Source organism: Haliotis rubra, unplaced genomic scaffold (assembly GCF_003918875.1).
Source record: "Haliotis rubra isolate DU_JTF1 unplaced genomic scaffold, ASM391887v1 Scf53, whole genome shotgun sequence".
NCBI classification, from domain to species: domain Eukaryota; kingdom Metazoa; phylum Mollusca; class Gastropoda; order Lepetellida; family Haliotidae; genus Haliotis; species Haliotis rubra.
The window spans coordinates 203,011-221,150 of NW_025767224.1; the positions used below are offsets into that span (position 1 = coordinate 203,011).

The window sequence follows — 18,140 nt, forward strand, 5'->3', positions numbered from 1 at the left end:
AGATAAAATGACAAGGAATATTCTCGATCATATCGAGACATGGATGCATCGTTTCTTTAATCAGACCAGGACGTCCTGTGAGTTCAACACAATACTTCAACCAGTAATGTAATGATCTGCAATATCCGGCTCTGCTTCACAATGTCATACTGGATCGTCACAAGCAGAGTTTGGCTTGAAGAATAACGACACAATCTTCAGAATGATGGCTGAAGTTCCATTGCTCACGAATGGCTGATATCTATATATTCACGTGAAGTGCATGTCCTTCCGATTGAACGTTCTGCTGACATCATGTTCGCGTACAGTATTGCATTTGACGCTGTTTCATATGAAACAGAATACTGCAGGTAATTGTTGAGATATAAGGAAACCCTGTTGGGTACAGTCAATGGGCCACAAGCTGACTCAGACTGTATGAAGTTGTAAGTAAGTTGCTTGAATGCCAAACGTTGACTGGAACTGTATTCGGCGTGAAATGGTCTGTAGTCTGAAGTATGTCAGTTGTTAGACCTTTAACAATTCAGGTAACTATGAATCACCTTTATCATCTGAGGAGTCATCAAATACCTTTATCCATTGAGGTAACCATTAAGTACCTTTATCATTTGATGTAACCACCAAGCACCTTTATCAGTTGAGGTAAACATCAACTCCTTTTAGAAATTGTATTAACCATGAAGCACCTTTATCAATTCAAATAAACCCATCAAGCACCTTTATGACTTGAGGTAACCATCAAGCACATTTATCAGTTGAGGAACCATCAAGCACCTTTATCCAATGAGGTAGCCATCAAGCACCTTTATCAGTTGAGGTAACAATCAAGCACGTTTATAGACTGAGGTAACATCAAGCATCTTTATCAGTTGAGAAATCATCAAGCACCTTTAACAGTTGAGGTAACCGTCAAGCACCTTATCAGCTGACGTAAAGATAAAGCACCTTTATCAATTGAGGAACCATCAAGCACCTTTAGCAGTTGAGGTAACCATCAAGCACCGTTAGCAATTGAGATAACCATCAAGCACGTTTATAAACTGAGGTAACATCAAGCATCTTTATCAATTGAGGTAACCATCAAGCACCTTTGGCATTTGAAGCATTAGGCTTGAAGTGTTAAACATTCTGTTAGAGTCATGCGTCTTCCAACCATTACTATTTGGCTTGTGGTATTTAACTGCTCTACCCTTCCTTGTTTCGATTACAAAATAACCCTCTCTAAAGTTTGGTATTATTTCGGCTTTGGCGTAGATGTTGTGAGTCTGCAAATCGGATTCTAACTATTTTGTGTACAACATGCGGACATATAGACTCCATACCTCAGTCGTGACATTACAGTCGGTCGAAATGTACTTCATCGTTTGTAATAAAACTACATGTATGTACTGGAATCACTTTCAGTTGACTCTGAAACTGTTTCAGAATTTGTGCCTTTTGTTCCTCGTTTCTAAATACACGTTCCTTATTTGTCTTGACTTGGGTTAAACGCCACTTTGAACAGTGTTCCATTTATATCACAGGGTGTCAGCTAAATGTGGGAGGAAACCCCGTATTCAGACAGATAACAGACGTTTACACGGGAAACCCCACGAGCAAGCACAGGTATGGCACGGACGAAGCTAGAAACCTAATGGGAGCAAACGGGATTCGAACACGTTCATATTATCAGAAAACAACACGATTCATTTCTCTTGAGGAGTTAGTTATTACAGATCCCGACTGACTGGCAACACTGTATGCATCCTGTAACATATATATATAGCATACCACTTTCTCAGTCCTTGAAAATCTACTTCCTTGTGTATGTGTGTGTGTGTGTGTGTTGGTCGGAGACATGGCGACGCATCCCTGGATGCTACATCTTTGGCTACTCTGTTTTCTTCATGCATGCCTTTTGCAGCACGGTAAGTTATTTACTGTAATTTTAAGAATCATAGCCTGTCAAATACTATGTCTGTACGACTATGTAACATTTGTATAGCGAAAGCTTCTGTCCAATCTTCATCGTTACATTACGTTATGTCCTGCAGTGTATATATAAAGCCATTCTGAGAGGTATTTGAAATACAGATCATATGATCTATAAATATGAATGTGGTGAGCATTTATGAGGAATGTCCACATTTTAAGCCCAATTATACATTTAAATATTTGAACACAAGCTGCTGAGGATGGTTAATTAATAGAATACCTGCTTTACAAAGTCGCCCACTATAACAATGATAAAATTTGGCCATGATACACTGCTACCTCGCATACACGAATATAGTAGTTATATAATGATGGTTCTATTACAGGGTACCTTATAGGCTTATTTCTACGTAATTCCGCTCCCAGCGCCTAGTGATTTTCGACATCATTCGATGTCCAGGCGAGTTCGCCAGCCTAGACCCGTTAAACTCGCAAAGTGTCTATCATTTTTTTCAGCAACCACTGACTAGACCACGACATGCCGAGTGGAGTTTCCCACATAGGGGGTCTTAGAAACTCCCAAGCGTCGAGGTCTAATCAGTGGTTTATGTGCGTGTGTCAGTACGCGTAAGTCGTGACGCCGTCGACGGCGATCCACCGTTTGGTATCCATGGGCGACAAGGAGGTTTTATTCAGGGTGATGCCATAGATGTTGTGTTTGTCGCTTCTCAACGCATTCATTCGGTGTTTGAACGTTTTATTCTTGAACAGAGCTTGTTTGAAGAGGGCGTGTTTGATGTGTTGTTTCACCGCGTATTTCTTGACCCCCTTTCGCCTTTCGGGTCTCGCCGTTGTCGGCTGTTAGGATGGAATACATCTTGGGTCTCAATCCGACGTATTCGGCGATGGGTGTTCCCGCACATTCACCCTTCATCTTGCCGAGGACCTTTTCATTGGTCTTGCTGTGAAGGGCGTGGTCTGGGGGGTAATCGCTGGTATCGTACAAGTGGCTGTGTTTCGCCATGTCCTCGTACTCGTCCTTGGTCAACAACAAGGAATCGGTGTCCGTGTACGCGTGTATAGCAGTTCGCACCGATCGCCGTACTGTTGTTTGAGTCGGCTGTAGTAGAAATCGTACATGAGATGTTTGGAGAGGTCGAGGATGCTCATCCCCACGTAGACGGGTTGGTTGAGCTTGATATGGCTTTGTTCATGTGGAGGGCTGCCAAGTCATTATCGAATAACTTGCTTCGGTTGAATGCCGGGCTGGCGATCAGTTTTCTGAGTTTTTCCTCCTGGTGCGATCGCACGAGCCTCACGTTGACGCGTTTCCTCAGGTTTGCCATGGTTTTGCCGAACACCGAATTGTTCATGAGTTGGTAGTGTTTTCTCGAATTCCCTTGTGGCTCGTTTTCTCAATTCGGTGTTCAACCGAATGTACGGTTCGATCCAGGGGTTTTGATCGAATTTGAGCACTCGGTGTATTTTGGTCAGCTTCATACCCAGCGACAGGTACAGCTGCTGGTTTCCATAGTGCACAACGTACTTGGTTTTGTTCATCAAGTTCGGGACGAGTTTTTCCACGTTGGCCAGTGTCTTCTCGCCCAACAAGCCTCGTTGATAGTCTGACATCCAGTCTCGATCGACCATTAATCGTTCTGGAGCCAGCGGATAACTGTAGTGCAATTCGTGCAACGCTTCGGGATAGTCCAAATCCACTTCGAACAGGTAGCCTATGTCGAAGTTGTCGGGGATGGCCATAATGTTTTTCAGATTAAAATGCTCGCTATTAACCCACTATTCACTATTTAGGCAAAAACTGACTCATGGCCCAGCCGTACAGGTTGTTGGCATCGAGATAGAGGAGATGATTGGTGGGCTTGTTCGAATGATAGTTTTTCACGTACGGGTTGTTGGCTTTCGCGTACCTATTGGAGGACATGGAAATCCCGCCTCGCAAGCTTTTTTCCACGAACAAGTGCATGTCGTAATCCGTTAACAATTCCAGTTTGACACCCGTTCAAGAGCGCATCCCACGAGAAACCGGGGCTGGTGTAGTACCACACGGGGTCGAGTTGATACTGTTCCAAACATGTTTTTCTGAATGTCTCGAACACGTCGGCCAGCAGCAGCACGTCCGTCTTCAAGTACAGGTCGTGGTAGTCGCCCAGATTTTTGCAACCCAGTTTGTTCTATACATTCTGGGTGATATGGGATTCGGTTAAGTTGCTGTAAAATCGGTCGAGGGGAGGTAATCGCGTCTCGTCGAACTTAGTCCAGTCGTCCATGTACTCGTACGGGTTCACGCAGCAGAGGCCTTGTTGACTCATCTGTGTATCGATGGGTGATGGCGAAGGTACCGTTGGCCTTGACCAAACTGTTGAGCGACGAGAGGAGGAACTGGGCACTATCAATAAATCTCAGACCGTTGAGCGAGAAGGAGATGTATTTCTCCATGTTGTTTGGGATGCATTTGATATCACCGCCGACTTTCGAGATGGCCTGCATGAGCAAATCAGTATCGTACCCTCTCAAATTGTGGAAGACCATGGGGATGTTGATTTTGGGGGGTTGATTCTAAGTTTTAAGTTGCACACGTAGTGAGCAGCGCCTCGGTATTGACCGGTGATGTGACAATGATCTCTCACCGAATCACCGTTCAGGTGTCCTCTACATACGTGACAATATCTAGCTCGTCGATGAGCGAACTCATCCTCCGGCGTCATATTCATGGGAGCAGGATCCAACAACGCTTCCCTTATGTTTTTTCTTCGCGTTGTAAGAACGTGAGAAACGTTTCGGCCGCGTCGCGACCTCGGTAAATCACCGGTGGTTCCGATTTTCCATCGCATCGGACGACCACCCAAACCCGCAGGCTTGGTGTTCTTGCATTTTGTAAATCTACCACCCATCCAGAGCCCATGTGGGTATATTTTTCCAACGATTCTTGCATTTTTTGGAACGACGTCTCGATGGAGGATTCAATCGATTCTGGTTGAGTTAGGACTTCCTGTTTGCCTCTGAAATAGGGAGCAATGGAATCGGTACTGCCATCCGACTGAGGTTTTGGAGCGACATTTTAAGGGTCAACTGGTATTTGATGCTTTTCAAATCGTTTAATTCTTCGGGAAGTTTACTGTCGATTAAGGGTTTGATTTTATCAGTATCGATATTAGAATCGACAACCATTTTCCAACCTCGGAGATACTTAGCCACGGCATGGTCCGTCGGCACGAACCTCAACTCGACCGGCTCGGTGTCCTCCAGGAGTTCGATCAGCTCGGCTGTTCTCATGCGAGAATAACCAGTCAATCCACGTTCTTTAGCTTGAGCTTTGAGCTCTCATACAGTTGGGGGCTTGTCATAGGTCATGTCGAGCGAGGCCAGCAATTCGGCTTTCCTCATGCAAAAATAACCAGTCACACCACGCTTCCTAGCCAACGCTTTCAGTTCTCTGACGGTAGCCATGGTTGTATACCATATGAAAGCTGTTTCTCTAATTGGTTGTGTACCACATGTTGTATACCTTATGAAAGTCAAATGTCTAAATGAATGTTACTGCATGAGGATGGGGTATACCTTGGAAACTGGTGTCTGCGTTTTCTCGTCGACCTGTCTGTTTGCTCGCCATCCAGAAATGTGTTGACTTTCCAGTAGGGGTCTATGCCATCCATAGGTTTGCAAAACAGATGTATCGTGGGAACAAGCGAACTATCCTGTATCTACAAGCGCTGGACGAAAATGGAGCGCCAAAAGACGATGTAGACATTCCCGTACACGGACATTGGATGGGCTGTGCCGTGGCGGATATGGATCTGTTGACAAAACAAAGCCCAGCTCTGTGTAGTCTAGGCCCCATTCGCACAACGTTTTCGTATTCCAACTGCTTTTCAAGGAATTCGTGGTACGGAAAGTAGGGCGCATGCCTGGACGAAAAAAACAAACGCATGGTTCGTATACCCTACTACAATACTTTATTTTCCAAAAAGGCTGCATTCCACACATCGATTTCTCTTCTCCATATAGTGGGGGTCCTCAATTTTGGGCGTGGAAACTGGTGTTGGCGTTTCCGTCTTCTAGTCGACCGGTATGTGGGCCAGCGTGCTAGCCGGCGTGCTGTGCTTCCAGGTCTTGTAGACGACCTTCAAGAGAATCACAGTGGCTAGCGAAAGGGTGGTCCACCTTTGGGCCGATTCTACCATCTGCCGCACCTTCTCGATATCCAGACTGGTCTCTTCTTGTTCCTCCTCGACGCTTTCTATTTCCTCCCGGAGTTCTTCGTCGTTGTCGTCCTTGTCTAGCCTCGACAACAAATTTGCTCTGCACGAGCCGACTACATCGTCGTGTTTTGTTCCACACGAGCCTCGAGCCTCCCCAAGCGGTCGTAGAAGTCCTGGACGGTGGGCGCAGTCGACGGTTCTGCAGCAGGCAATACGGTTGTGCTGGAGGTAGACGTCGGATTTGGAGCTATCTCGCCAGTGGGCAAGAGGGTGTTGGTGGACGGTTCTGCGGTTGGCAATACGGATGTCCTAGAGTTCGGATTTGTAGCGGGGGAGGAAGAAATGGGCTTTGTAGGTATTTGCATATCTTCCTCTGTATTCCATATTTTGCGTAGTCGATTGGAACCGATTCCAAATCGTTGTTTCGTTTCTTGTGCAGAGATTTGTCCACGCATCTTGCGAATATTATCCACTTGGTCTTGCGATAGTTGTCTTTCCGGAGGCATTTTATTTGTACTATATATCTGCATTCGCACAATTGTCTATATGGATAACTAGGCAGAACCTCGGCGGACTAGGCAAACTAGGTACAAACTAGGTGCAAACTAGGTACAAACTAGGTGCGCACTAGGCAGAACCTAGGCAAACTAGTTCTGTATTCCAAAAAACTGGGCGTCACGACTTACGCGTACGGACACACGCGCATAAACCACTGATTAGACCTCGACGCTTGGGAGTTTCTAAGACCCCCTATAAAGGAAACTCCACTCGGCATGTCGTGGTCTAGTCAGTGGTTGCTGAAAAAATGATAGACACTTTGCGAGTTTAACGGGTCTAGACTGGCAAGCTCGGTTGTACATCGAATGATATCTTTGCTTGAAAATCACTAGGCGCTGGGAGCGGAATTACGTAGAAATAAGCCTATAAGGTACCCTGTAATAGAACCATCATTATATAACTACTAATATGCTCATTGGCATATGTAGGTCAGCTGATCTCGGGCTTCCAGTCGTGATGTTCTCGAGCCCCTGGGGACATCTGCGATATCATCTATAGAGATTGCTCATATCCCATCATGCCGCGTATTTTGTTCATACTTGGATCATGGATATTTTCAGTTGCCTATAAATACGCGACATATTTTAACAACGTCTGAAATGTGCAATTCGGTGTTTTGGAAGTGCAGACTGCCTTAAGCCAAGCTGTAACAGAAGGTCATATTTCAGCATCAGCGTTGCGGGAGTGTCACTGTACAAGTGGATGTGACGTCGGTTTCCGGTGCGCTAGTGGCTGTCTCCAGGGCTGGTCGGGTCCCACGTGTCAGATACGTGAGTAGAACACTACATCTGCAGTGAGAAGTTGCATAGTTCGAATCACATTGTTGACACACTGATATACATCTGAAACACTGCCCGTAAGATTCTAACCTAAGACAAATCCACTAATGCCGTGCTCTCCTACAGTATCATGCTGACAGGCCCTGATATAACTTGATTTCTGTTCAGAGTCGTGCTATACCTTACTCGCTCACGGAAGTGTATATGGGCGCATGTACGCACGTTGTTTACGCAAACCATGCACACCGCTTTTATGTTTAGAACTCCAAGACATACACACATCAATTCTCTTAAAGAATAAAATAATAGCTTCCCAGTCTGTATTCAACCATTAAGACGGAATACTCAAGACAACAATAAAATCTTGGTGATATTGTTGACCGCAGTTATGCGAAAAGGCCACGCCAATCAACAAAGTACATTTTGGCCACTTCCACAAAGGGGCAGCATGGACCGACCTTTCAAGCTCATTACACATTAATTCTTCAAAAGAAGAAATGCACAGTCCCAAAATAGGAAAATGTATTAAAGTGGACTAAAGTCAATTAATCTTGGACAGAAGTGAAAGAAATTTGACACACGGGTGACATTGTATTGTTATCATTGTCATTGGACGACACTGCTTTGGAAGGACAGTGAAGGACATTGACGTTTGCATTGGAGAGATAGGCACCTGTTACGCGAGCTATGCGAGGCAAACCGAAACATGAGTCTCATTAACCTATTCAGACAATGACCTACTTTTCAGCCGATCCGAATTTTCCCGCGTGGAAGTGAAAAGAGACACCACAAACAACTATGGTTACACTGAATTTCAATTTCTTGTTTCATAAGAAAATGGCATTTACAAGTTATTTTTATTTCCTATTTCATGGCGAGGTGTAGACAGCATGACCTTAACTAAGACGCCCCTGTTTGATGAAGTCGTAAAATGATTCACAAGTCATCTGGCTCACTGGTTACATCGGATATGTATTCTTTGCGCTTATTCGGTGTAGTTTTGTAACTCACAGTGTGATTGATATAATAGCAAGTCCGTACCAGACCGCCAAACCTTTCTAGCGGCAGAGCCTCGTTTTGAGATTTCCACGATTTTCAGATTTCGATTTGTCAGAGTGCGCTGTACGACAGAGCACACTGCACGACTTGTTTGCAAGGATTAGAAGGCGCGTATTGTTGCAATATACAAATGCTTAGAGGTATCAAATAAATATTTATCTATCCAGTTGAATGAATTGGTCTCTAACTTCTGGACTGGTTATTGTACTAAGTTGCGCAATAGGACGGAACCCAGTCAGCAGGAAAGGAGACTGTTGTGTAATCAATGTTTTGACTTGCGAGCGTTGTCGTGTTGAAACAGCTCCCTCTGGCGGTTAAAAAGTGAGAGGAGGTGATGTCGCAGGATTTGGACGATGTGGCGATTTGCTGTTTTGAACCATCACTAGCCTAGATCTACCCGTGTAAGACATGGCTCCACACACCATGAAGTTTTCTCCACCAAACCTGTCCACCTGTCGGACACAGTTCGGCGAAAACGTTCGTGTCGACTTCAATAGACATGTGGTCTCCCATCCCATCGTTGCAGGAGGAAACGTGATTCATCGCTGAACCAAACTCTTCATTAGATTCCCAGGTTCCATGACTGTACCATATTCCACTATTGGACACGTCGTTGTCATTGCAGTCTTGTCAGGACAGATCCAACTTTTGGTCGATATGCTCGAATTCCTACTTTTTTCAGACGATTTCTTATGGTTTGTTCGGAAATTCTTCGAAGACCAGGCACCTGTCCTGCAGTGTCCGTTATTGTAGCAAATTGTTGACGTAGGTGAAACACCCGGCCGGATATCGATGTCATAATCGACCTATGGTGCTGTGGTGGACGTTGAAGTATCTTGCAGCGGCAGACTTGGACTTCCTTGCTTAAGAACGTCCAATGGTGATGTTTCTGTCAGTAGCAAACTTTTTTATATCCATTTAAGTGGTAAATTTCGTAATAAACTGACGAATTTGGTTTGGCTTTTTATAGTCGACGTCCGAACTCATGTTTCCGACACATTGCAAGTGAATTTTCTCGGTGTGACCTTTTCACGTAACATTTTCATTTTTAAACCAAATGCTTGCAATACACAACAATCGCGTCACGATTACCGGCATACAAACATAGGAATTGTCTTAATGACGATTGCTGTAAAAATATATCGAAATGAATTGCTGAAAAAATATTTTCTTTTTGAACCTGGGATTGACAAATCAAATTCGGAATACGTCCCCATACCCGGTTGCAAATATGGCTGATCCATCACTGAATATGCCTAAATTATTATCTGCAATGAACTCTGTAATGATTTCCCCCTAACATTGGCATGAGTACTTCCCGATAGAAGGTAATGCCCGTTTAGATCAACCATAATGATACAAGGTCTAGAGAGCTGGTCAAACAGTTTCTGAAGATCGGGACCGCCTTCGTGGTGTAGTGGTTAGAGCGTCCGCCCGGAGAGCGGAAGGTCGCGGGTTCGATCCCCAACCGCGTCATACCAAAATGGGTACAACAAGGACTGGTCGGCTAGGAGTCAGTATAATGTGTCTGAGTGGGGTATTCATGCTTCACTGCGGCATGGTATCTCAGTGGGTTAGCACTATAAAACCAGCTTAAGTCTGGGCTAGTACAAGCAGCCGCAGAAAAAACGCAGGCACGTCGTCATATGAGCGAAATATTCTCAAGGACGACGTTAAACCCCATATCACCTCACCTCACCTCTGAAGATCGGAGAATGTCAAGCCATTCAAATAGATTTTGAACCAGAACAGGAGGTATTGAAGGAAAAGGCTTTTCAACATCTCTGTGTAGCTGGAACTGAATCAATGTTAGGCATTTTCCTGGTTGTGTCAATCTCATCTCTGTCATATCTGAGAGACAGTGGCCCTGTATCTAATAATACCTCTACAAGTGTACAGAGTTATATCTAGAGACAACAGCCTGGATGTTTACAAACTGTTGTAGTCCCAGCAGATAGACTGACTGTTGCCTACGTAAACATTCTGCTGAAAGTGAACCGTTCCGGGGACGAGCGACATTTTTTGTCTCTCCCCGGATACCTTGAAGACGGCAAAAGGATTGATTTGTAAGGGATTCAGCACTTCCAGTAACCAAGAAAACCCCCAAAACTAATATAACGTCACACAGCTTATTGTGAGACCCCAGTGGAGATTTCGGATAACAGTTGCTACCAGGCAACCTGTGCTATATGCAAGAGATCGAGTGATCAAGCGGAAGTCGTGTATCATTGCCAACAATCTCAATCAGGGGATTGTCTCGTCTATTATTTACAGGCCGCTGTCATAAAACTGGAAAGTGCTAAGAACGAGAATAGTAACACACTCACATAAATATACACGCACACCCATACTTTGTTGCCCATGGAATTATTTCAAATCGGATGCAGAAAAGCTCTCACTTTTAATTTGTATACTCAGAAGCAAAACAACGTCAGTACGAATTCAAAATTAGATAGGCACTGTAATCAAATCATCACAGAAATTGACATAATAAGCGGATCAAAAACATTTTTTGTGTACAATATTTGAATGAATAACTCAACACAATTTCAAGACATTACGTGAACGTTTGCAGTCCATTCAGACTCTTGACTTCTGTATCTACCACGAGCGGAATTAACTGCAGCACAGCGTCTATGCATGGAATACACCAATGGATTGATGAAGGCCACTGGCACCTGGAACCACAATCTGAGAAAAGCCTGGCGCAATAAATCGGCTGTTTTCGGCCTTGGTAGGACATTATTCAGTCTCGCCTGAATTTCATCCCAAAGATGTTCAATTGGGTTTAAACCAAGACTAAGGGCTAGCCACTGCATAATGTTGACACCGTTCTGCTGTAGGAAGTCCCGTGTAGCTCTGGCAGTATGGGCCCGTGCGTTATCATGCTGGAAAATGTTGTTCCGGTGATGTGCGGAATTGGTATGACGTGGAGTCTGAGAGAGCTTGGTCGATGTAGCGCACCGCTGTGATGCCGCCTCCTCTGCCTAGACCAAGGTTCTGGAACACCACTGGACCCAGTCCCTGGTTAAGGCCCATTCCATCCCATACCATGATGCTGGCACCTCCCCATGAGTTTCTTTCCATAACACATTGGTCTGAGTAACGCTGGCCACGTCGTCACCATATTCTTGTTCTGCCATCTGCAGTCGATTCGCAGTATCGACTCTCATCTGTAAACAGAACAGTTCTCCATTGCCTGCATCGCCAGTTTTGGTGTTGTAGAGCAAACTGTAGACGTTCACGCCGATGATTAGGGGGGCGGGAGGATAGGTTCACGGCAATCGAGGTTCCCGCGGTTAAGACGTCGGCGTACTGTAACAGTAGTGATTGGTCTTCTTTGTGTTCCCACTGTCTGGTGTGCTGTTTCGGATGCCTGCATGAAGGAATTCTGTACATGCTGTCGCACTACATGGCGGTCTTGTCGTCTTGTGGTCACCCTTGGCCTGCCAGTACGGGGGCGATCATTTGTGGTGTTGGTGGCCCGGAAACATTGACCTGGCAACGGCTTGTGCAGTGTGGTCAGCTTCAAGCCTTCCTAGCGCCTGGTTCCTCTGAGCAGTGGTGAGTCACGACATCCTACTGACGTTGTAATGTGAATGTTTCAACCAGGTTTGGGGGTGTATTTTATAGGGATGGTCATTGTAAACAACACGTGCAGCATCAGTTGCATCAAAAACATGGAGAACACCATACCATCTCCGAGATCGGGTTGCGTTTTTGACACTATTTCTTGGGTTCCATTCTGAGTTTGAGGAATGTCTTTGCTCAGGTAAAGTTGGTGATGTCAGAAATATACAATCAAAACATTAAATAAGTTCACAGTTATACGTTTCTGCGAAGGAAAATTCCAAACTGACGTTTCTTTTGCTGCTTAATATATGTGACACGCAAAACACGAACCCTCTCTTTGTCTTTTAGCATGCTATTGTCTACCAAACATGTATTGCCAAGCAATACTAGCCGTTAGTAGTCATTTAACAAAATAAATAAAGTGTATGAATAATTATACACTTTTGTGTTTCATTTTTTTTTAAAGGGAACATTGCTCTGAACAAACCCACGCAACAAAGCAGCACTGTCAATGACTGTCGGTGGGCGGACACATCCGCCAAGAGAGACGTGTGTGGAGACAAGAATTCCTCCCTGGCTGTGGACGGTGTGGTCAGCAGCAGCCACTGGTCAGGGACATGTACACACACGGCACCAGGCCGGACATCCGCCGAGTGGAGAGTGGATCTGGGAGAGACACACCTCATCACCAATCTGAGAATATTCTCCTCTTATACACGCAAGTATTATATACACACTGTACAGTAATGCATCACTACTCACTACTCGAGGAACGCATCAACTGAGTGTTATATGTAATCAAAGTTGAATAGAAATACTATATTCGTCTGTGTGTCACAGAGTGTACTGAAATAAGGACTGTTTCAATGTGTTACTAATTGATTTGAAGATTTTCGGAATGTATGATTAGAATATTGGCAAATAATGATCTGCCCGAGAATACGTTTAGGCTTACGATTGTAACAGAAGGTATGATCAATCAACGAATCGTCCGACCGACCACAGGCAAATTGTAGCGTAAATAGGGTTGCGCAACAAAGAGAAAATGACCAGTCTTCTCATATGCGAGCGAAGCGATATTTTATTTTGATATTAAAAAAATATTTTTCGAACCGAAGCGACGGAAGCACGTTGCAAACCTTTGCTCGCTTCGCTCGCATATGGAAAGACTGATCATTTTTCTCTTTGTTGCGCAACCCTAAGTGCGCTACAATTTGCCTGTGGACCGACCGACTGACCCACCTGTCAATCTAGCCGGGTACCAGTAGGATAAGAGTTATAAATTCTAAGCCAGTGTTATGACACACATTGTTCATAGCAGTGACAATACAATGTTACAATACCTCCTCAGGTAATACCATGTGGTCAGTCAATCCATCAGGTAACACAATACAATGTTACAATACCTCCTCAGGTAATACCATGTGGTCAGTCAATCCATCAGGTAACACAATACAATGTTACAATACCTCCTCAGGTAATACCATGTGGTCAGTCAATCCATCAGGTAACACAATACAATGTTACAATACCTCCTCAGGTAATACCATGTGGTCAGTCAATCCATCAGGTAACACAATACAATGTTACAATACCTCCTCAGGTAATACCATGTGGTCAGTCAATCCATCAGGTAACACAATACAATGTTACAATACCTCCTCAGGTAATACCATGTGGTCAGTCAATCCATCAGGTAACACAATACAATGTTACAATACCTCCTCAGGTAATACCATGTGGTCAGTCAATCCATCAGGTAACACAATACAATGTTACAATACCTCCTCAGGTAATACCATGTGGTCAGTCAATCCATCAGGTAACACAATACAATGTTACAATACCTCCTCAGGTAATACCATGTGGTCAGTCAATCCATCAGGTAACACAATACGAATGTTAATGTTACAATACCTCCTCAGGTAATACCATGTGGTCAGTCAATCCATCAGCTAACACAATACAATGTTACAATACCTCCTCAGGTAATACCATGCGGTCAGTCAATCCATCCAGGTAACACAATACAATGTTACAATACCTCCTCAGGTAATACCATGTGGTCAGTCAATCCATCCACAATACAATTCGCCTTTGAAATATTTTCACTAATGTCATGCTTGTGTAAATACACCCCATCCCATCTCTCTGGATTTCCGTGGATCATTCAGATCTGATAAATATAGTAAATATAGGTCAGATTGAATATAGGCAGCGTGACTATAACGCTTCCCAAGTCTTGGGAAAGACGTTTGTATGAGAATCGCACAAACAAGCCAAATACTGCAGTGTCGTGACTGTACCCCCAGATCATTCGTTTACCGTCTTTGATCTGACCCGAAATACATGTACTTCTCCAACAGACAGGTACATTGTATATGCAATATTATTAAAACAGTTATTTTCCAAAGCGCGCAGTCTAGACTACCAGTTGTCTGACGTCCATTTTTGTGGAAGTCGCGGTAGCTGAGAGGGTTAGGCGGCTGACTTTGTGTGCTGGCGATTAGGTTTCTGACTCTGACGGTGTGAGTTCGAATCCCGGATGGGGCTCAACTCAAAAAGTACTAGAATTTGTACTTTACTTAGAAAGTGTAAACCCAAATAAAACACATTTTCCAGTTCAACGGACATCACTGACCATGTTAAATGCTCATATTGATGTGTGTTTCTGTTTAATTCTAGGACGAATGAGAGGTTTCTTGGTACGGGTTGACGATCGTCTCTGCTATCAGCAGAGCCTGTCCTACCGCCCCAGCTCCCCCATCAACATCAGCTGTGACACGCCCACACGTGGACAACATGTCACTGTCCAGCTGCCAACACTGGCCGACTCGGAATACATCCTCAATCTCTGTGAAGTGGAAATATTTGGTAAATAATGCATGCTTATATTTTCTATCTGTTTATATTGTCGACTACAATAGACCTATGCTAAATATTTATTAGTTTGATAACCCATTTCATGATACGGTGATTGCTCCTATGATAATCACAACATTGTTGTTATACCTGATTGTGTTTACTATTCAGGTACCAACAAATACCAACAAATGTATCTTTGTTTCTCTCCAGAGTGTACTGACGGAAGTTTCGGACCTGACTGCAGTTCCTGGTGTTTCTGTAGGAACACATCTGAGGTGTGTGACAAAACCTCTGGACACTGTGAGAGTGGTTGTACTGACGGTCGTGTCGGGGCTGACTGCCAGGGACGTGAGTAGATATCTCTTCAGTGTCAAATGAATAATTATATATACATCAATCGTGTACTGTACAAAAATTAGGTCTTTTTGATTCTTGGAAGATGTTTCTTCTCAACACTTACAGGTTTCCGTGAAAACGCATGGATTTGAAGGCTTCCGTGTTGGCAGACAGGCTAATGTACTGATTGTCACTAACATACCCGAATATATGTATCAAATACTCTTTGTAAATGTAGATACTTCGGAGGTTGTGCCAAGTGTGATGACATTGAACTTTCTGAATATTTCATTCAATACTTTGTTTTATCCTTGAACATTAACTTCGGCTCGACGATACCTCTCTCTAATGGTGCAGTGGAACATTGCAGTTCCAGGCTTTGCGTTATCACTTGAGTTTGTAATATATAGATACGTAAGTTTGGAAATATATAGATGTCGACCTTCACGAACGGCGCGTTCGACATGGACCGAACACCTGTTGTATCAATAATTCGTCAAGGGAATTAGTTCTTCCCATGCTGAATCTCTTTGATGTGCTGTGAATGTGGTTTAACTTAAATGCAGCAGTATTGCGGCTTTTCGAGGCCATTGCTCTCAAAAGAAGGCACACAGTTTTCCATACGATTCATCTCTTATAATCTAGTAACACGAAGGTAACCTCCATAGTCATTGTGACGTCATTCAATCATGTGCTGGGAGTATTCTTAAGAATGCTATTCTAAACAGACTGTCCATTATTTTCGGTAAAGTCTAAGACTGCACAGTGGTCCAGGTCGTATTTCCGGACTTTACCCGTAAGTTGGGTAAATGGTGATTGTTTGATTGATGTTGTTACGAACTGAGTCCCAACTTCAACAGGTTCATCGGGGATCCGTCAGTAAGATAACTAGGGGTGAAACCAACAAACGTGAAGAAATGTGATGCAATTAACAGCTGTAATCTGAGTTAACAAATCACTGCATTTCAGTACAACGGTATCGCTATTGCAGTGCAAAATGGTGTGGCTGCACAAATTCATAGCTGATAGAATACCAGAGCAGTGGTTATATCGATAAAGATAGTGATGGCGATATTCACCTCTCAGCAACGGTGACCAAACTTGCAAATATAGGCCTTGGTAGAATATAATAATCATCACACACAAAACCATAGCCGCAAGCCGTGGAAAGAGGAACACATGGAAACCTAACGAAACTCTTTACCAATATACGCACCTCAAAATACTGTTTCGCATAGAATGCTCAATAAATCGTATTAATATTTGTCATTTGAAAGTAACATATCAAATTAGAAAATTTATTACAATTAACCATGCCATTGGTTAGATAGTATTTTAGAGGATAGACAATTCACCTGTATAAAAACTTGATGGATAACTGTTTGACTTTGCTGACAAAATCTCATCCGATCTATCACTCTTCGGAAACAGTTGCATACCTGTCACAAATGCTTTATGTCCATGAATATGCTGTCCTTGATACTCACTTGACCAAGTCCACTTCCTGTAATGTTGGAATGGACCTACTTTCGATGTTTGTCATTTATTGCTAGAAATGTATAATTTGTTTTCTCTGAAAACTAGTGTGCGCTGACGGACGCTTCGGGCCTGGCTGCAGTTCCTGGTGCTACTGTAGGAACACATCTGAGGTGTGTGACAAAACCACTGGACACTGTGAGAGTGGGTGCCGTGATGGATACACTGGGACGGGCTGTCAGGGAAGTAAGTGCCCAAGACACCAACCATTCTATTAGATTCACCCCTGAATGTTTGACTGTGACGCTATATCTGCTTTCTTAAAATGTGCAATGTGACGCCATATCACTGATATGCGTCAGTCCAGTTCTTTAGATCTAGTAATCCGGGAAATAGTTGTTTAACAAGTCGCGTCTCTCATGTACAAAAGTGAAGTATTTTGATATGCAAAACAACTGTGGATTATCTACATCTTGTGTCCAATGTTTCCTTCATTCAGAACGTCAACAGTCAAACCTAAAGTGAGGTCTATTAAGAACGCAGTCTGTTTATACATGATTATTTTCGTGTTTAGGAACGCGGAGAGCATTAATATTGCGCTCCATATTTCCAAATATGACGTCATATTTGTTTGAACACAGTGGTACGGTGTGACGTCATAATCTCACTCTTTAGTGTAAGAACTAGATAACAGGTTGTCTTGACTGAAAAAATGTCATCCGATCTGTCACTCATCGGAACAGTTGTATACCTGTCACAAATGCTTTATGTCCGTGAATATGCTGTCCTTGATACTCACTTGACCATACCCGTGAAGATCCGGGGTAGAACAGGTTTTCAGCAACCCATGTGCTTGCCATAAAGGCTACTATGCTTGTCGTAAGAGGCGACTAATGGGATCGGGTGGTCAGTTTCGCTGACTTGGTTGACACATGTCATCGGTTCCCAATTGCGCAGATCGATGCTCATGCTGTTGATCACTGGATTGGCTGGTCCAGACTCGATTATTTACAGACCACCGCCATATAGCTGGGATATTGAAGAGTGCGGCGCAAAACGAAACTCACTCACTCACTTGACCAAGTCCACTTCCTGTAATGTTGGAATGGACCTACTTTCAATGTTTGTCATTTATTTCTAGTAATATATTTGTTTTCTCTGAAAACTAGTTTGCGCTGATGGACGCTTCGGGCCTGGCTGCAGTTCCTGGTGCTACTGTAGGAACACATCTGAGGTGTGTGACAAAACCACTGGACACTGTGAGAGTGGGTGCCGTGATGGATACACTGGGACGGGCTGTCAGGAAAGTAAGTGCCCAAGACACCAACCAAACACGAGTGTATTCTATTAGATTCGTGTG

General features: G+C 43.8%; 1 protein-coding gene across 1 annotated transcript in view; it reads left to right on the forward strand.

The window, feature by feature from the left end:
* Positions 1-1,828: 1,828 nt before the first annotated feature.
* Positions 1,829-18,140, forward strand: part of LOC124253012 — a 62,390-nt gene continuing 46,078 nt past the window's right edge. Inside the window, exons 1-7 of the mRNA XM_046686728.1 lie at positions 1,829-1,907; positions 7,361-7,462; positions 12,570-12,821; positions 14,726-14,977; positions 15,179-15,316; positions 16,889-17,026; positions 17,950-18,087. Of these exons, the coding sequence (XP_046542684.1) occupies positions 1,838-1,907; positions 7,361-7,462; positions 12,570-12,821; positions 14,726-14,977; positions 15,179-15,316; positions 16,889-17,026; positions 17,950-18,087 (1,090 nt within the window). The 5' untranslated portion in view covers positions 1,829-1,837. The remainder of the gene's footprint in view (positions 1,908-7,360; positions 7,463-12,569; positions 12,822-14,725; positions 14,978-15,178; positions 15,317-16,888; positions 17,027-17,949; positions 18,088-18,140) is intronic.